This window comes from Acomys russatus, chromosome 28 (genome assembly GCF_903995435.1).
Source record: "Acomys russatus chromosome 28, mAcoRus1.1, whole genome shotgun sequence".
NCBI lineage: Eukaryota > Metazoa > Chordata > Mammalia > Rodentia > Muridae > Acomys > Acomys russatus.
The window spans coordinates 42,816,404-42,836,268 of NC_067164.1; the positions used below are offsets into that span (position 1 = coordinate 42,816,404).

Genomic DNA, 19,865 nt, shown 5'->3' on the forward strand with positions numbered 1-19,865 from the left:
GGCTTAGAGTCCGTGATCATCATGACAGGGAACAGGACGGCAGGCAGGCAGGCATGGTGCTAGAGCGGCCACAGAGCTTGCGTCATAATCTACAAGCCTGAGGCAGAGAGCTAACTGGAGATGGCAGGACTTTTGAAACCTCAAAGCCACCCCAGTGACGACTCCTCCAACAGGGCTGTTCCCCCAGTCATTGCCAAGCTGGGTGCCCCCCAGAACTGGAGTTACATATGGCTGTGCGCCAGCTCCTCTAAAAGAGCCGCCAGAGCTCCTAACCGCTGAGGCCTCTCCCCATGCTTCATGGTTGTTACCACGTGTCTCCAGCTACGGCACAGTGTTTTGTTTGCATTTGTTTGTGTTTTTGAACACTTCTGAATCCAAGTATAATCCGGCAGGAATCGTACCTGTTTATTCTCCATTGTGCTGTTCTCTCTCCTGTCTTTCTTTTTAAAATTTCAAATCCATTGTGTTTGTTATTCAAGATTCAGTGTCTGAGACACAGTTAGTGCCTAGGAAGCATTCGTTTGGCTGTATGACTGGGAACCCCAGGCTTCTACGACTCACTTCACAGAGGCTGTCAGATGTAACATAGATATCATGTGTCTCTGCGGTTCTTCTATAGAGATGGGTAAAGCTGTTGAGGATGGATAAAGAACAGATCAGCCGGGCATGGTGGCGCATACCGTTAATCCCAGCATTCAGGAGGCAGAGGCAGGTGGATCACTGTGAGTTTGAGGCCAGCCCGGTCTACAAAGTGAGTCCAGGACAGCCAAGGTTACACAGAGAAACTCTGTCTCAAAAAACAACAACAACAACAAAAACAAAACAAAAGTCATTGTACTTATTATGGAGGCTGTGGGTGCCTGTGTCTCTATGACTCCTATGCAGGCTATAGGGTGCCACCAGGTTTCTATAGCTCACTCACAGAGGCTGTGGAGTATAGGCATAGGTGCCCCAAGTCGCTGTGACTCCCTGGAAGAGAGGCTATGGATTATGAATAAAGATCACAATGAAGGGGGGGTGTAGACATAAGTACGCCTACTTTGGAGTGGTGTAGCAGTGAGGCCACCAGCCTTGGACTTACTGTCAGAGCTTAGAGTGATGCGTTCCGACACCCGCTCTGTGACCTGAGCAAACGCCCTAGTGCTACTGTAGCCCTCATCCCGAGAGCATACATAATCATCTCAACCCCCTCGTGGTCATTGCAGAAAGAGGAGGTGCCACCTGAAATGCTCACAGTCACATCTAGATTGTGCCACTGGTGCTCGCTTCCGCAGCACATATACTGAAATTGGAATGATACGGAGATTAGCATGGCACCTGCACAAGGATGACACCCAAATTCGTGAAGCATTCCACATTAAAAAAAAAAAAAAAGATTGTGCCACTGAGCCCTTGTCCTCAGCAATAGCTTGCCTGCTGTGAAGGCAGAGCTTGAGTTGCTGGGTGAGACAGTGATCTGTGGTCCTGATGGAGTAGGAGGTGCATTTTAAAGAACAGAGCATTTTAGGAAGAAAAGTCTTGTTTTTAGACCCATTTAGTCACAAACAGGCACCACACAGTAAAGAATAACAGGCCATGTCTTGAAAGAGGGCTGCCAGCTCCTTCCTTCAGCAGCACACCATGCACAAAGGAAAGGGCAGCCATGCGGCCGGGCCACACCCACAAGCCAGGCATTCCATCCTAAGGGGCACTGGCCGTTGGAAACAGAAAGCTCTGCCTTTGCACGGAGCACTGTACAGATGGGTGAATAAGGAAGGAAGCCAGTGTGAGGGCACAAGGGGCAGCCTGTGCAGTGCATGGGCCGGGTTCCTCACACATAGGACAAATCAGGGCCTGCTGATGCAGTACTTTATCAGGATTGATTTCCTGTTTCACAAAAAGAAAGAGTGGGCAGAGACAAAAAGAAAAGAGAGATAGGATCACACGGGAGGTATAGAAAAATGTAAATGTAGCTTTTATTTGCCAGATGTAAGGGTTGTCTCAGAGACTTACTGCCACCTCTGCTAACCGAGGCCTAGATGTTTCCAGCCTCTGAGACTTAACTGGCAAGTAAACTCATCCTTTCTAATTCTTTCTGAGCTCGTAGCTGGCTGGTTCAACTCAGCTGTTCTGGCTCAGAACTCCTCTCCAAGCTGACTTACTCAATCTGGCTTCTCTCAGTTTCTCACTGAATTCTCTGCTTAGCCTCAAACTAACTCCAGCAGTCTGTGCTGATCTTCTGGCTCCTTCTCATTCTCTGGCTCGTTCTGTCTTCACCCGTGTCTAGCCTGTTCTCTCTTAACCATACTTGGTAAAACTCTCCAGTAAAACTGCCTCTCAATCCCATGAGCTGAGCTGCCATGAACTCAGCTCCACTGCACTGCCTCTCAGCTGGCTGACTCACGTGAACTGTCTCAACAGAACTCAGATCTGCATGGCTCTGCCTCCTGAGTGCTGGGATTAAAAGTGTGCATCACCGTACCTGGACCTAAGCTTTTCTTTACCTAACAGTTGTTCTATACCAGGCTGACCTTGAACTCAGAGATCCACTTGTCTCTGTCTCCTGGGATTAAAGGCATATCTGTATTTCATCCAGAGTAGTCATGTTTCTGGATTAAAATTCCTCTACAGAAAAAGTGCTTGTACCAAGCAGTGGGCACTTACTTCTGCCTGTCCTGTGTGTGCTAAGTGCCAAGGCTCTGGTTGTGTTGTAGCAGATGGGTATACATCCTCAATTGTGACAGGGTTCCTGAGGTGTGCTAACCCTTCCTGCCTAGGGACAGATTGCGTTCGTTAGGTATAGTTATAAAAAAATGTACCAGAATAAGTGAATGCGCTAAATATGTATACCTTTTTGTCTGATAGATCCTGGATTTGAGCAATTCAAAATGGCAGAAAGGTTGCATGGAAACTGGGTCAAATTACATTTGGAAGAAAACAATTCAGACATTCTCCTTGGCCTGGGGACCAAAGTCCTCAGGCAGTACCTGGGTGCCCTGAAGACCCTGAGTCTGTCCCTGAGCACACAAGTGGCTCACTATGACATCTACTCCATGGTGGTGGGGGCTGTCGTGGTTTTGGAGGTACGCATGCTTGTATTATCTTGGTTTGCCACTCAGCCGGAGCATGGGGGTTTAAATCTATGCACCGTTGCTGCTGGGCATGGTGGGTAGTCTCGTCATGAGCGTACTTCCCTAGGCCTGGCCTTCATGGACACCTTGGTCTTGTATTTCAGGTTCTTGCCTTGTTCCTCCTGAGCACTCCACATGTGCTGTGCAGAAAGGCTGAGCTGGATGTTCCCTTGTTGTCTCCTGTGTCATCTCTGCTCTTTTATTTGATCTTTTTGGTTCTTCTGGCCATTCATGTGCTGGTGTGCACCTCGTCTGTGAGCTCGAGCTCCCTCTGCAGCCTCCCGTGGCTGGCGGCAGCAGGCGTGATGGCGCTTGTCTCTGCGCTGCTCTGTGTGATGTTGTCTGCTCTTGTCAGGATGGTCATGGATGGCACCCTGCTGAAGAAGGTATGGCTGGTTCCCGGGTATACAGTGTGGTCTTTGTGGGTGGACTTTAGCTTTGTTTTGTCAGTCAATCTTTCATTAGTAAGTGATTTGTTGGAAATCTTGTGTGTACCAGAGCTGCAGTGCTGGAGGTGCCCTGGAAAGACCACACACCAAATAGACTGCAGGAGAAGGACCTAAGCAGCCGTCCCAGGCTTCTGGGCATCTTTGTCTGTGATGGTCTGGGGTGTGGTCAGGTCACATGCTTATATTCTCAGCTGGAAAAAGCTAAACGGGAGCAGAGATGATACTAGCACTTCCGGATGTGGGAGACAGGGAACATGTGTACCTGAGTCTTAGAAATGCTCTCTGAGGGCTGGGGAAATGGCTCAGTGGTTAAGAGCGCCGCCTGCTCTTACAGAGGTCCTGAGTTCAATTCCCAGCAACCACATGGTGGCTCACAACCATCTGTAATGTAATCTGATACCCTCTTCTGCAGATAAAGCACTCATATGCAATAAATAAAATAAATAAATCTTAAAAAAAAAAAAGAGAGAGAAAGAAATGCTCTCTGAGCTGCAGCTGATGGGCAGTGAACTCAGGAGGTTCCCAAGGAAGTTTGGTCCCCTGTTGGTCTGGTCTGCCTCACAAAGCTTTCTTTTCGAGGCTAGCATTTTTCTGTGAACATCTTGGTCCCTTTGCTCACTAGGTAGGTGATGTAATGGGGTGGTGTGAACGAGATGCCTGGCTGCAGTAGAGTCCACAGTATCCCGAGCCCGGGGTTGAGAAGCCCAGTGCAGCGACTCCTGCCCCCACCCAGTACATCCTGCCCTCCTGGTCCTGTTCCTATCACAGGGCTTTAGAGACCCCCTGCTGTGTGTCGGGGTCTGGGCACAGTCTCTATGTTTGCCTCTTTAGGGCCTCTCTGGGTGCCTTGCTATATGTAGTTAACAGTCATGAGGACAGTAAGTGACAAGAACCTCTTAATATTGAACAGGTGTGTATATGTGTGCATGTGTAGGTCAACAAACAGCGTGTGAGAGTCAGTTCTCTCCTTCCACCTTACAGGACTCGGGCCTTCAAGTTGGGCAGCAAGTGCCTATACCTAGCAAGCCGTCTCATGGGCCCTTAGGCGCTCTTAAGTTACTGATTTGTTGGTCAGCCCTTCATCACCGGGACAAAATATCTGATTCTCTTTAGCTCGCAGTTTGAAAAGTGTCAGCCCATGTCTGCTTGGCTCCATTACGATGGGCCTGTGCTAAGGCAGAGACATCATGGGGCGAAGGCTTAGCTGAAAAAGCTACACACACACACACACACACACACACACACACACACACACAAAGGTAGCACTTTTTAAAATATATTTTATTGATTTATTCATATTACATCTCAGTTGTTTAGCACTTCTTGTTCTAATCCCCTTTCACTGGGGCCAAGCTCGTAAGAGGGGAGTATGCCATATCTAAACCGTAACATGAGTTAAGAGACAGTGTCCTGTTGCCGTCTTTTTGTAGCAGAAACTGTGTAGTTCTAGGGAAGTTGATGTCATGCAGGGAACATGACAGCTGGGCAATTCTTTGGCTCAGTCACTGCGTTGAGGGCCTGCTTTAAGTCTCTGACACTGAGCTTGGACTTACAGTCCTGGGTGAGGACAGCTGACTGACACGCTGTGTCCATGTCCTCCTGGTTAGCACAAGAGCATCTTGACCCTCCAGGAAGAGGGGCCATGCGACACTGCAGGGGGTTCCCTGCGCAGTTGGCAGTTTGAGTTAGTGGGGAAGACAGCAAGTGTCTGTCACGAGGCCCTTTCACTGTGAGCAAAGGACATGAGTACATGCGGGGCAATGTACATACTTTTCAGGTTAATCCTAACGTACTGCCTTTCCTTCAACAGAACGCAGCTCATCCCAGCTCAGGGTGGTCAGAGGTGAACTGCCTCCTCTTTATGGGCACAGTGGGCCATGTTCTGAGCCTGGGCGCCAGCAGCTTTGTGGAGGAAGAGCACCAGACGTGGTATTTCCTTGTTAATACTCTGTGTCTGGCCCTGAGCCAGGAAACCTGTAGGAGTTACTTTGAGAGAGATGACTGTGAAGCTCACCATCACTTCCATGTGGAGCAAGGCTGTGTGGACATCCTTGCCTGCACTCTGCAGGACAGCACAGACTGCGGTACCCCTGAGCCTGACAGAGCAGGCAAATGGGTAACCCCTTCTAAAGCACAAGGAAGCTGCAAACCATGGGCAGTGCTGGCGGGTCCATGGCTGGTGCTGATCTGCTGCCGGCTCCTGCGGTCCTTGAACCAGACCGGGGTGCAGGGAGCCCATCGGCCTGACCTTAGCCACTGGCTGACCAGGTGAGCATGACCCATGGGCTGAGACCCTCTGCAGCTGAATAGTCAATCAGTCTTATTCGTTTTGTGCTTTTAAAAATATATATTAAGACTAAAATAATACTTGAGATCTAAAGAAATAGAAAATATATCCCATAAAGGTGAATAAAGCCTAGCTTAGTAGATTTGATTTATTAATGCTAAATCAGAGTAACTGTTAAGGATGGAGAACCTGTGAGTTTTAAAATGATCATCGTGGTAAAGATGCAATTCTGGGATCCAGTCCATGGTGGTCCTTTCCACTCTGCTGCCTGTGGGCAAGAAGACAAGGTCAGGAGGCAAAAGGGCCTGGTCTCTGGGGCACCTTTGCCTTCTGAGTTTCTCTCTGCTTGGCCAGGCTTCTCTTCCCACCCTCTGAGGGCAGGGTGTATAGCAGATCTCCTGACCTCTCCTGAGCCTTCTGCTGAGGCCACAGGGTCAAGAAGAGATGTAGAGGGGCATAGATGGAGAGGGTTGGAAGGAAGGACTTGAAGTAGGTGGAAGAAGGTGATCTGAAAAAGTCACGACCAGACTCGAGCTAAAGTAACAGAACAGCACAATAAGGATGCTCACAGCAGCGGACAGCTGCAGAGCTGTGTGAAGATGCTCCCGAGTACTCCTGCTAGTGCTCGCTCCCGAGTACTCCTGCTAGTGCTCGCTCCCGAGTATTCCTACTAGTGCTCGCTCCCGAGTACTCCTGCTAGTGCTCGCTCCCGAGTACCCCTGCTAGTGCTCGCTCCCGAGTATTCCTACTAGTGCTCGCTCCCGAGTACCCCTGCTAGTGCTCGCTCCCGAGTACTCCTGCTAGTGCTCGCTCCCGAGTACTCCTGCTAGTGCTCGCTCCCGAGTATTCCTGCTAGTGCTCGCTCCCGAGCACTCCTGCTAGTGCTCGCTCCCGAGCACTCCTACTAGTGCTCGCTCCCGAGTACTCCTGCTAGTGCTCGCTCCCGAGTTTTCCTACTAGTGCTCGCTCCCGAGTACTCCTGCTAGTGCTCGCTCCCGAGTACTCCTACTAGTGCTCGCTCCCGAGTACCCCTGCTAGTGCTCGCTCCCGAGTACCCCTGCTAGTGCTCGCTCCCGAGTACCCCTGCTAGTGCTTGCTCCCGAGTATTCCTGCTAGTGCTCGCTCCCGAGTACTCCTGCTAGTGCTCGCTCCCGAGTACTCCTGCTAGTGCTCGCTCCCGAGCATTCCTACTAGTGCTCGCTCCCGAGCAGCGAGCACTCCTACTAGTGCTCGCTCCCGAGCAGCGAGCACTCCTACTAGTGCTCGCTCCCGAGCAGCGAGCACTCCTACTAGTGCTCGCTCCCGAGTACTCCTGCTAGTGCTCGCTCCCGAGCATTCCTACTAGTGCTCGCTCCCGAGCACTCCTACTTGTGCTCGCTCCCGAGTACTCCTGCTAGTGCTCGCTCCCGAGTACCCCTGCTAGTGCTCGCTCCCGAGTACCCCTGCTAGTGCTCGCTCCCGCTCCCGAGTACTCCTGCTAGTGCCCGCTCCTGAATACTCCTGCTAGTGCTCTGGAAACTTCAAGTTGACACTGTGTCATGATTTTATACCTGTATAGTGGAGAAACAAAAACAAATGATCCTGCCCAGGCCTTACAAGTGCACAGTTTTGAAAAAACAAAACAAAACAAAAAGAAGAGTAAGAAGTGAGTGATATCTCAGCATGGTGGTCTGTGTGACCCCCCTAACCCCAGACAGGGTCTCTCTGTGTGGCCCTGGCTCTCCTGGACTCACTGTGTAGACCAGGCTGGCCTCCAACTCACAGCAGTCCACCTGCCTCTGCCTCCTGAGTGCTGGGGTTAAAGGCATGTACCACCACACCTGGCATCTTTGTAACATTTTAAGAACCTTGGTTTTTGTTTTGTTTTGTTTCTCTGCCTTTCTAGGAAGAAATCTTCTGATTTTAATAAAATTCTTTTAAAACCTTTCAATGTAATTGTAAGTCACCAATTCCATTTGGTAGTAATTTCAGCATTTTCTGTCTCGTTTCAGCTCTGACCACAAAGTACAACTCTCAGGCCTGGCTGCCCTCTCCCTGGTTGTAATCTTCATGTTGGTGCACAGGGGGTGCTCCCTTGTGTCCAAGGTGGCCCTGGCACTGGGGCTGCTGGGAGTCTACTGCTATAGGGCAGCCACTGGCCTTGTGCTGTTCCCATGGCAACCAGATAACAAGGCCATCTCAAAGTAAGTGAACTGGAGATACAAAGATTTACTTTTATATGTTTCAGTGTTTTCTGTACTAAAAAACATGCCATGCCAATCCTTATAATACTGGAGTTTAGTTTTTATGACCAGTGATTTCATTTGCAGTTGTTGTATCTGGTTAAGAAAAATCTTAATGAGCCACTTTGTCAGCACTGCTCTGGGAGAGAGATAACTTAGACGGAAGGGCATCGTGCTTATCCTTTAAATTAATAATTTAAGCCATAGGATTAGTGAATGGAGTGATCAGTGAGTTAACAGCAACCTGCACTTAGTAGTGGAGGTGTGACTATAAAAACAAGGATAGTGGGCTGGAGAGGTGGCTCAGTGGTTAAGAGCACTGGCTGCTCTTCCAGGGTTCCTGAGTTCAATTCCCAGCAACCACATGGCAGCTCACAACTGTCTGTAACTCTAGTTCCAGGAAATCTGACACCCCTGGACACACACTTTCAAGCAGAACACCAATGTACATAAAAAACAAACAAACAAACAAACAAGGACAGTGGTAGTGTGTGGGTACTTCCAGCAGTTGGGAAGAAAGCACGTTTCCCTATGTTACTCTAGTCAGCCCAGAGATCCTGTGCTGCAAATCAGGAGGGCTCAACCCTGAGTCTGGTACTTTGATAGAACTGCGGGGGTGGCTGGTCAGGGCTGCAGAGTGTGGCTAGCCTTCTTCTCGAAAGTACCTCAAGAGTACGGAGGGACAGCCCAACTAAGACACCTTCATGTCCTTTGAAACATCATTGACGGTTGAAAAAGTGGAACATTTGTAGTTGCTCAGAAGTAGTGGGATGGCTCTCACATAAAACACAGAGGGTATTCTGAAGCCAACTTACCAGCCATGATTTTATGACCTGAGTTGGTAAAACACTAATTGTCATATTCAGGATCCAAGATCACATACAGATTATGGCCTTACTTTTTGCTCACTTGGGTACTTTACAGATATCTAGAATTAACAGATGTGGAGAGCTAAGGGGTATAGCCAGAGGCTTAGGGGCTTACCAGAAAAATGTCTGCTGGTAAGGGTGGGGTGATACTAGGCTTTTGCAGCAAGTCAGAGCACTGCGGCGGCCTTCCCCTGAGGCAGGAAGCGGAGGGAACATGAAGAAGCTGCTGCCTGAGACTGGGGCTCTTTTTGGCTTTGGAGTCTAGAACTTCGGGCACATGGCAAGGGTACATGTTACATGTGGGGCTTCTGTTTCATCTTCAAGTTCAGTGTGCAGTGCTTTTCTTGTTTCCACCCAGATCTATGCGCTTGCTTTCTGTATCTTACGGCTGTGACCGCCCTTTCTGTGCCTTCTCTGCTGATAGGTGCCTGTTGTGGGCAGGTGCCCAGAAGCTAGCCAGTGTGCCTTTTCTCTACGCGAGCTCCTTCCTGTAAAATGCATCCGCCTCACCTTCTCTGTCTAGATTTTAAAAAACACACTGGTTCCGGATCCATCTGGGTTCAAAAGTGCTCAAATTCTGAACTCATCCTGGCTTCTGATCTATCTGGTTCTGCATCTACTGTGATTCCATGTTCACCAACTATTCGAGACCCTTAACCTTTAACCTTTTCTTTCTTTTCCGCTCAGAAACTCAAGTACATCTAGGAAAGTCATGCAGCAGCCCTAGGAATGGGAGCGCTGGCTGGTCAGGGAGCCTACCCGGTGCTCTTCCTCCTCCCTCTCCTGTCCAGTGACCCTGGTGTCATCTCCCAGGGCAGAGCATCTTCTTAGAAACATTTGCTGCATTCTACTTTATTGGAATCCACATGGGCCTGTCTTTAGCTTTTATGTTAGGACGCATACGGTCAGGGATGTGCTAGGTATTTGACGCCATCTCCTGAGCCAGGACCACACTGCCCCACATGTAACACACAGTGTCAACACTGAATTAAAAGTCACACTAAATGGGGATGTTTTTAATGCATAAAATGCTGTCAGACACTGTGACATAGGAAATTCATATTTAAAGACAGTTATGCTGCTCTATTGCTCTATTGCTATTTCACTTACAATCTATTTACTTAGTATCACCTTAGGTGACAATCTCTTCTTTAAATTAATTAATTTTTATGTGTATGGGTGTTGTGCCTGCAAATATGTCCGTGCGCCACGTATGTGAAGAAGGCAGTAAATCCCTTAGAACTGGGGTCGCAGACAGCTGTAAACCACCACACAGGTGCTGGGAAATCAAGCCTGCGTGTTTTTTTTTTTCATTGTTGTTGTTTCTTTGTTTTGTTTTTTAGACAGGCTGTCAATATGTAGCTCTGGGCCTGGAACTGACTGTGTAGACGTGTAGACCAGGCTGTCCTTAGTCTCACAGAGACCTGCCTTGCCTCTGCCTCCTGAGTGCTGGTGTACTCCACCATCTTAAACATGTAAATACCTCATTTATAAAATCCATTTAAACACCATATTTTAGGAATATACATTTTAAAAGATGAAGTTATTAGGCACAGTCTTATAATTTATATCCTTTATATACTTGAATTGAGTGCTAAGATGCTTAGTTCATAACAGTATTTAACATTTACTAAGTATCTACTGTGTGCCCAACTGCTTCATGTCTATTTTTTAATTATTTTTATTTTTTTGGTTTTTTGAGACAGGGTTTCTCTGTGTTAGCCTTGGCTGTCCTATACTCCCTTTATAGACCAGGCTGGCCTCGAACTCACAGGGGTCCGCCTGCCTCTTCATATCTATTTTTTATACATATGTAATTCCTAGGATAACTATGTGATGTGTAGAAAACATTTTGTTTTCAGATATGATTAAATTGATTATCAGAGTGTTATTTACATTGTCCAAACAATAGAACTAGTGAGCAACAGAGCCCAGACTGAACAGCTTGAATCACTGCACACTGACATTGCAGGTAGCACTTTTGAACTTAAGAAATCTCAGATACTCGGCCTTCAACCAGCACAGTGCTTTTCACTTAACTGTGCAGAGGGGCGTGTTGCGAGAGCCAAGCTCTGGTCATGCTATCAAGTAACCCTTGGACCACCTAAGCAGGTTTTCACCAAAGTTAGCTCCCTCAGGGCGGCACGTTCCAGCATGTGGCTGTTGCCTTACTGGCCGCTCCTCAGGGGTCAAGGGCACATGTGTAGAAGTAGGCACACCTTTTTTTTTTAATTACTCACAGCTTGTTTAGTTATACTGTCACGTTAGGCATTCTCTAATTAGATACATATTTTAAATGGGAAAATATGTGCTTGAAATTTTCTAGATGGTACAAATGAATCTAACATGTTTTGCTCTTTTTTAGGGGTATTACTGAGGCTCGCTTTGTTTATGTCTTTGTCCTTGGCACTCTGTTCACGGGCACCAAAGATTTGCTTAAAGCACAAGTCACTGCAACAGACTTCAAAGCCAGGACTGCTGGCTTGTGGGAAATACATAGTGGGCTGGTTCTTCTGGCAGCACTGCTCTTGAGACCACATAATCTCCCAGTGTTAGCCTCCAGCCTCCTGATTCAGACTGTGATGACCAAGTCCATCTGGAGGCCGCTGAGACACGATGCAGCTGAGGTCACTGTAATGCACTATTGGTTTGGTCAAGCATTCTTCTATTTCCAGGTAGGTGTTCATTGTTATCGTGGGTAGGAGGCTAGTCACTTTGTATGTCACCTTTTAGTTTTTCTGTGCAAAAGCGTTGTAAAATGAAGTTATATGTGTTCAGTGAAGGAACTGAAAATACATGGGAAACTATACTTAGATCCTGTGTGGATTTTATTAGATAAGTTACAGTTTGTCATTTTTAAAAGGTATGCTTGACCAGGTGTAGTGGTGCATGCGTTTAGTCCTAGCATGGGGAGGCAGAGGCAGGTGGATGTCTGTAAGTTGGAGGCCAGCCTACATAACGAGTTCCAGGCCAGCCAGAGCTACAAAGACATGTTCAATGTGGATGCATCTAGATATCCATATGGACAACGGGCTGCTGACTTGCAGGAAGGGTTAGGTAGGAACTGATTTATTACAAACAGTAAAGGAAACACATTAAGTCTTTTGTGTATTTTGCTTTAGGAGTGTAGAGTTATACTTCCATGTACCTTTGCTCTGGTATTGCAGCTGTCCACACTGGGCACTGTTGGTTGTCTCCAGTGACTCTATCCTCTATGGCCTGGAGGATCATAGGACTTGCTAGTATTTAAGCACAGCAAACACAAGCCTACCTTGGTTTTGGCCTGTAGAAGGATGCCTGGACAGATTGCGGGCCTTAGAAGGATCTTCTCCACCCAGCAGTCCCAGGGAGGGTGTGTAATCTATCCATGTAGATCCTTCTCAGCTCCACTTTGTCTTTCCTCTGTGTACTGGCCTGTCCTTGTTATCTGTCTTGTCCTGTTAGGTCAGCCTCTTCCCTGGGTCAGCCTCTTCCCTGGATCGGCCTCTTCCCTGGCTCGGCCTCTTCCCTGGGTCAGCCTCTTCCCTGGCTCGGCCTCTTCCCTGGCTCGGCCTCTTCCCTGAGTCAGCCTCTTCCCTGGATCGGCCTCTTCCCTGGCTCGGCCTCTTCCCTGAGTCGGCCTCTTCCCTGGCTCAGCCTCTTCCATGCTCTTCTTTTCTTCTTGATTTCACATGTTCCCAGCCTCACCCATGAAGCAACTCAAAGGCCGAGAGTAGTTGGATTAAATTAGAAGAATCTGTTATTCCATATACTGTGACCAGACCATGACAAGCCTTGGGCTCAGTTTGCTGTGATAATCTGACCCTTCAGCTCTACCCTGTTCTCCCCGTGGACCAGCAGAGCTCTCCCGTAATAGACTCAAGATCTAGAATAGTTTGGGGGCAAGGGCATAACTAGTAGAATATCAATAGACGTCAGATCGTACACTGTGTGTCCTGCATCTTCATGTCCCATGTTGCATTTCAGCAGGGCTAGGCTATAGCTAACTTCTTGACTGCATTAGAGAAGTGAGTACTCAGTGAGCAATTACCAATATGACAGCAGCCAGGAGATGTGCTCTGATGTGGGCCTCCCAGGGCCACACGCATCATCTTTAGGTAGAGGTCCTCAACGAAAGGTCCGTGCACTTGTCTTGGGCAGCTGATGTGTCTGGAGGAAGTTCCAAAACTGCTGTGGTCAGTCAGAAGATTGAAGTATGTAAAATTCTTCAAAAGATTCATTTTGTATAAGTACTTTTCTGCCACTTCCTGGTTCTGGAGTAGTCTGGCATGCAGAAGTATGACCCATCCCACAGCAGCCCGGTGACCTAAGGAGCAGCCAGCTGGCTGACTGCTGGCTGCCTCTTGCTCCTCTGAGTGTGTAGAAAGGACAACCCTGTGTTCGTGTGTGCTGAGCGTGCAGAAAGGACAACCGTGTGTTCGTGTGTGCTCTCGTGTGCTGAGCGTGCAGAAAGGACAGCCCTGTGTTCGTGTGTGCTGAGCGTGCAGAAAGGACAGCCGTGTGTTCGTGTGTGCTCTCGTGTGCTGAGCGTGCAGAAAGGACAGCTGTGTGTTCGTGTGTGCTCTCGTGTGCTGAGCGTGCAGAAAGGACAGCCCTGTGTTCGTGTGTGCTGAGCGTGCAGAAAGGACAGCCCTGTGTTCGTGTGTGCTGAGCGTGCAGAAAGGACAGCCGTGTGTTCGTGTGTGCTCTCGTGTGCTGAGCGTGCAGAAAGGACAGCTGTGTGTTCGTGTGTGCTCTCGTGTGCTGAGCGTGCAGAAAGGACAACCCTGTGTTCGTGTGTGCTGAGCGTGCAGAAAGGACAGCCGTGTGTTCGTGTGTGCTCTCGTGTGCTGAGCGTGCAGAAAGGACAACCCTGTGTTCGTGTGTGCTGAGCGTGCAGAAAGGACAGCCGTGTGTTCGTGTGTGCTCTCGTGTGCTGAGCGTGCAGAAAGGACAACCCTGTGTTCGTGTGTGCTGAGCGTGCAGAAAGGACAGCCGTGTGTTCGTGTGTGCTGAGCATGCAGAAAGGACAGCTGTGTGTTCGTGTGTGCTCTCGTGTGCTGAGCGTGCAGAAAGGACAGCCGTGTGTTCGTGTGTGCTCTCGTGTGCTGAGCGTGCAGAAAGGACAGCCGTGTGTTCGTGTGTGCTGAGCATGCAGAAAGGACAGCCGTGTGTTCGTGTGTGCTCTCGTGTGCTGAGCGTGCAGAAAGGACAGCCGTGTGTTCGTGTGTGCTCTCGTGTGCTGAGCGTGCAGAAAGGACAGCCGTGTGTTCGTGTGTGCTCTCGTGTGCTGAGCGTGCAGAAAGGACAGCCCTGTGTTCGCTCTCGTGCCCCAGGGTAACTCCAACAACATTGCCACCATTGACGTCTCAGCAGGCTTTGTGGGCTTGGACACCTACATGGAAGCCCCAGCTGCACTGCTCACAGTTTTCGGAACATATGTGGGGCCTGTGCTCTGGGCCAGCCACCTTGTTTACTTCCTGAGTTCAGAAGCGAGCAAGTAAGTCACTTACTTTGTCTTTCAGAACAAATGTAATTGCTGATTGCCTATTCTTAAGAATAATAACATTATTTTACATTCAAGGCATTTGAACCTTTTTGATGATTTTCTCTTCCTTAGATAAGAGATGTAGTTCGTGGCTCAAAGGCTTGAGTCAGGTCTGAGGGACTCTGTTGACCAGGTTTAAGATTTTCAGTTCAAATCATACAACAAGAGAAACCCATAAAGAAAGCCATGTAACAAAACCAGAGGAAGAACAGAGCCAGACACTAACTGGCAAAGGCAGAATGTGAGGTCATTGGGGTCAGCAGGAGAAGCCTGGAGGTGCCCCACAGCAAGACGCACTCTTCTAACCTCAGTCGGGAAGTGAGAGCCGAGACGGGCATCTGCAGACTCAGCCTGAGGCACTGGGTGCTCCTTCTTCCACGCAGAGGGCACCAGGCCGTGGGCTCCTGCCGACCCAGGAAGCATGTGCTAGGAGCAGTTGCTGGCTGTACAGGTTCTGAGTCAGTGAGCAGCTGGCCTGCTGCCTGTTCACACAGCTGACGGCTGAATAGTACAAGGTGGGACACAAATTCAGGGACAAGTGAGCGCCACCCTCCGCCTGGGCCTCTAGGCTCGTGTGCCCTCCAGCAACATGGAGGCTCTCCCCAGGGTCCAGCTTGCTCGAGGGTGCCACCGTTACTGTAGGTGCAGCTCTCCAGGCCTGCCCAGCCCGCGCCAGCCTCTGTTGGCTTTCTCTACAGTACTCCACCATCTCATTTTTGCTTCTAGCTGTTGGCTTCTGTGTTGTTCCTCTCAGAAAGAAGGCTTCCTGAGAGGCTCACAGCCCTACTACTAGCCATATGTTCCTAGACCCAACCTGTGCCCACTTACTTCTCAGTGTTCCTAAACCAGAAAGTGGCCCTCCTTCTGTGAGGCTGGACCTGCTTCTCACATGTTAGATGGACACAGCTCTCTCAGCCAGAACCTTGTGTATCCCAGGCTTAGAAGTGCAGTTGGGCTTCCTAGTCCCCATTCCCCCTGCGGGTCGTGCTGTGAGGACTTCAGGGGTGACCCTCTTGGGACATCTCTAGGCCTCTGCTGACCGCAGTGACCCTTGTCCCCGCCACTGTCGCTTGTGGCTGTGTTTCTCTGGCTTTATTCCATAGCTTCTTTCATGAATATGTTCTCAGTTGTTCATGCCTGTGGCCCTGGGGCTCTTCTCAACTCTAGACTCAATCTCTGACCCCTGTTGGCACCTCCATGGAAGGGACTCAGCAAGCTCAAGACTAGAAGACACACCAGCTCACTGGTTCTGCGTCTCCCTCAGCTAAAGACGCTCAGGCGCTGCCGACTGAGTGATCTCAAGCTGATGAGAGCCTACAGTGGCCTTGGCCAGAAAGAAGAGCATCCTCCTCTGTAGAACACATTTGTTGTACAGAGAAGCAGAAACCTCCCATAGCTGATGCTTCTACTCAGACAAAAGAACATTGCTCAGTCAGACTGTAAACTTCCAGAGGACAGGGATGCCTGAACTTCATGTGTAGGTGTTCCACACTTGCACTTTGAGGCCGTCTGTAGACAGTCCCTTTGAAGTTACACAACCCAAAGGCAGTTTAACAGTACAGTCTGGAGCCAGAGTCTGGAAGTTGTGGTTGATATGAGCTGCCTGCTCGCAACAGTGCAGAAATCTCACGCTGATGGCATAGGCATAATATGCGCAATTTTCTACATGAATAATACTAAAAACTGTCCCACGAGGCAGTGCCATATGGAAACCTACTGTCCCGTGTGCTGTTGGGTAAAAAGGAAGTTCCATTTGGTAGGTCATAGGCTCAGCATGGATGCCCATTTGTGCTGAGTACTAAGTGATTGGTATACTGGTACACTGTTCATGAGGCAGCTGCAGTCACTTGGGATGTGACAAGATGCCCTTGTCCTCGTCCAGGTGCCGAGCAGGGACTAGCAGTTCAAGCATGAGGAGGAAAGCAAAGGAAGACGGGGCTTCTGCATGGAAGGGTCAAGTGTGGAAGGGCAGGTGGAGAGCGAGACAGGTGGGAAGCCAGTGAAGAGAGGGCTTAGCTCAGCCGTCCACCAGAGACAGGTCTGACGCTCAGAGACGGCCTTCTCTTTTGGCCACTGAGTAGATCTTGGTGCCCAAACACTGGATAATGAGCATGGAAGTAGGGCTGTTTGGGGAGGATGCCCTAAAGTGGCACCTGGTGGAGTTGCCCGTACAGAACGCTTTCATCCAGGTGTCTGCAATGCACAAAGAACCGTGTGCACACACTTGTCACTCTGCCTCTGAGTACACACTCAACAAGGCATGCGCTGCCTTCAGACACATCACCTCACATGGGAACCCCTCTCTTGCTTTTCAACTATCAATACAAGCATTACATAAAATAGATTTTATTCTTGTGAGTCTGTAATAATCCTAGATTTGTAAGTTCCACGGTCTCAGCTTCTCCCATAGCCTTCGATCACTCTGAAAGGACCTGTGTGCGTCCTACTAATTCTCTATCACAAGCTCTGACTTTGCTGCCTCACCTGTAACCCTTTGATGAGCTATCGCTTATCTGTCTGTGGCCTTTCTGGCACATTCAGTTTACATTACTGCCTAGTTTCTCTGGAGCATGGACTCCACTGGTCCCCAGGCAACTCTGACTGTGTACACGTGTAAGTGATGCGTACAGGACCCAGGGATGGAGACAAGAACTTCTGACAGAAGGCAATGACATTTAGAAACGCAGTGTGATAACTAGCCCAGCTCCACAGGGCACGGGCTCCTCTGGCTTACGAGGTGTAGAAGCATGTCTAAGGGCAGCAGGGCAGATGTGCTCTTCTCACTACGTTTGTGGATTTGTTCTTCTTGCTTTCTGTATTTTATGAATTCGTTAGGGTTACCACTCTAGTCTTAATTTGTATTACACTTATTTATTTGGTTGTTGTGATACATGCGTGTGTGTGTGTGTGTGTGTGTGTGTGTGACACACATATAGGTCAGAAGACAACTTGTACGACCGTCAGGCTTGGCAACCTCTCTATCCACTGAGCCGTCTTTCAGCCCAGTTTTACCTTTCCTTGAACACCTGTAGGACAGTTAGCATCGTGCCCAGTGACCGAACAAGTACGCAGAGGAGACTGTGGTGCACACTAGTACAGAGAGAGGATGCGCATTGTTGTTTTGGAACTAGAAGTGTGAGTGCAGTGTCCTGTGGCGTGCCCTGACACGTGTTTTCTATTTTGTCAATAGTGGTTCAGCACTGAGCCGTGCTTGCTTCTGCTATGCACTCGTTTGCTCTGTTCCAGTTGCCGCGTACATTGTCCTGGTGACCTCTCTGCGCTATCACTTGTTCATATGGAGTGTGTTTTCTCCAAAGCTTCTCTATGAAGGCGTGCACCTGCTCGTCACGGCTGCCCTCTGCGCAGTATTCACTGCCACCGACCAGACTCGCCACACAAGGCCTTAGGTGGGACAGACTCTTGGGGCTGGTCTACTCTTCAGTTACTGTTTGCATCGTGGACTTGGTATTGAAGCTGCCCCATGCAGGGTTATTCTGAGGGAGAAAAAGGGACGTGAAGCCTCTGAAGTTAGTGGATAACTTAATTTCACTTGGATTTAGATTAAGTAGATTAATAAAAGATCACTTTATAAATTTATGTATCAGATTTTCCCTATTGACAATCACCCTGAAATTTCAGGAGTTTTAATTCTTCTGAGTGAATTGTGACTATGTATGCTTAAATTGATGAAATAAAAGGCTCCAGGAGGAGGTGTGTCTGCCACGGGGGCTACGTCAAAGCCCTCTCACTCCTAAGGACTCTTATTAATCAAAAGCTCCAGAGCGTCTCGGCTTATGTGAATTCTGTTTATCAATGTTGGTAGCATTTGAAATAAAAACTAAATAATTTCAAAACATTATTCATTTAAAAATAATCTGTTGGAGGGCAAGGTAGAACATACTTGCATAATCCCAGGACTCAAGAAGGCAGAACCAAGAATAATTATGATTTCCTGATTGGCTACATAGGATGACCTTGTCTCAAGCCTCCCCCACCCCAATAAAAACTATTGCATATCAATTTAATAGAATAACTGTATTTTTAAAGTAAATATTTAAAAAGAAAAATGGCATTGTTTTTATGTTTTTTTGCAAATGTGTTAAATGACACTCAATTGAAGGTAGCTGAAATCTATGTTTGACCTGTTGTAATTTGTGTTTGAAAAATAAGCCAACCAACCTCACTCAAATATGTAGCTGGAAGAGTGGGGTGTGTCTTAGTGCCTGTGCTTTGAAATAAAAGCAAAAACTGGCAGGTAGCATGTAGGGCTTTGTTGGCCTCTGATGTTTGATCGTGCTTAGCCTCCCGAGTGTTAGGGTTACAGGTGTGCTCACTATGCCTGGTTCAGACGTTGCCTCTTCCAAGTCAGTTGGACCTGAAAGGGGAGGAAGGTTGTCTGTGTGTGCAGGTTAAACTGGGTCTTCTTTTTCAGTTTAAACATACTTCAGTTGCGTCACTTAACAGGCCCATCCGGGAGCCGGTAGAGTTGCTTCTACATCATGGACTGCTGACACAAAACTGACCCGCCAGGCAGGCTGTGCCCCGATACAGTAGGGGCAGGAACGCCGAGCAAGACCCAGCCATTTTATGGTTGCCTGTGACGCCTCTGCTGCACCATGCTGTGGACCTGCTCGAAAGCCTGTGGCCAGAGAGACAACCTACTAGTGTTTTGAAAAATGGGTATGTTATCACACTGTCCACTAAATGCTGTGTTCGTACCCACAGATTAGGGCTGGCAGCGGTTAATGCAGAGACTTACAACTAGTCAAAGTGTGTAGGATAATTGACTGTTGAGTGCTCAGCCCTAAATGAACTATCTGTCGCGCACGCACGCGAGCACACACACACGCACACACATGCACGCACACACACACACACACACACACACACACACAGAGTAACATTGTGGAAAAAGAAGAAGAACGCAGCGCAGTGGCTAGAGGATGAGGGGCTGTGGTAAGCTCTGTCTTGTAGACAGGACATGGCTGCTGCACTCATGAGCCGTAGCAGCTCTGGGTGCCTGCCTAAGACCTGTACAGAATTTAGCTCCTGACATTCTAACATAAACGGGGAAGGGGCAATTGGGGTACCATCCCTAGCAGAGGAGCTGTTGTGAGCTAATGGCGGCTGGAGGAAGAATCATTTTCTTTAGAGGCAGAGCCACTGCTAAGTTGCCCATGACCTAGTAAATAGCCATGCACATAGAAGCAACCCTAGTTAAACTATTATTAGGGGGAAACATGAAAGGAGGAGGATGCGTTGGGAAGAAGACTTCCAGAGGACGTAGGAGCCGTATGAGAGAGGAGGAGAGGGTAAAATCATCAAAAGTGCATTATATAAATGTATGAAATTATCAAAGATTAAATACAATATTTTAAAAGCTTAAGTTATGGTAAGTCTG

The 19,865-nt window shown here is 48.5% G+C and overlaps 1 protein-coding gene and 1 non-coding gene across 3 annotated transcripts in view; both read left to right on the top strand.

Annotated features, from left to right (window-relative positions):
* The window catches only part of Pigg (phosphatidylinositol glycan anchor biosynthesis class G), a 30,847-nt gene extending 11,704 nt beyond the window's left edge, over nt 1-19,143 (top strand). The window contains exons 6-13 of one of the 2 annotated variants that reach the window (XM_051170818.1): nt 2,845-3,062; nt 3,215-3,496; nt 5,370-5,827; nt 7,838-8,029; nt 11,303-11,612; nt 14,253-14,416; nt 17,655-17,871; nt 18,929-19,143. In XM_051170818.1, the coding sequence (XP_051026775.1) occupies nt 2,845-3,062; nt 3,215-3,496; nt 5,370-5,827; nt 7,838-8,029; nt 11,303-11,612; nt 14,253-14,416; nt 17,655-17,871 (1,841 nt within the window). In that variant the 3' untranslated portion in view covers nt 18,929-19,143. Of the gene's footprint in view, nt 1-2,844; nt 3,063-3,214; nt 3,497-5,369; nt 5,828-7,837; nt 8,030-11,302; nt 11,613-14,252; nt 14,417-17,654; nt 17,913-18,928 lie in introns of those variants that run through there. The other variant, XM_051170819.1, reaches the window with a different exon arrangement.
* LOC127211099 (U6 spliceosomal RNA) lies at nt 1,259-1,362 on the top strand. The gene has a single exon (XR_007833382.1). It is a non-coding gene; the product is annotated as a U6 spliceosomal RNA (small nuclear RNA).
* Nucleotides 19,144-19,865: the final 722 nt, after the last annotated feature.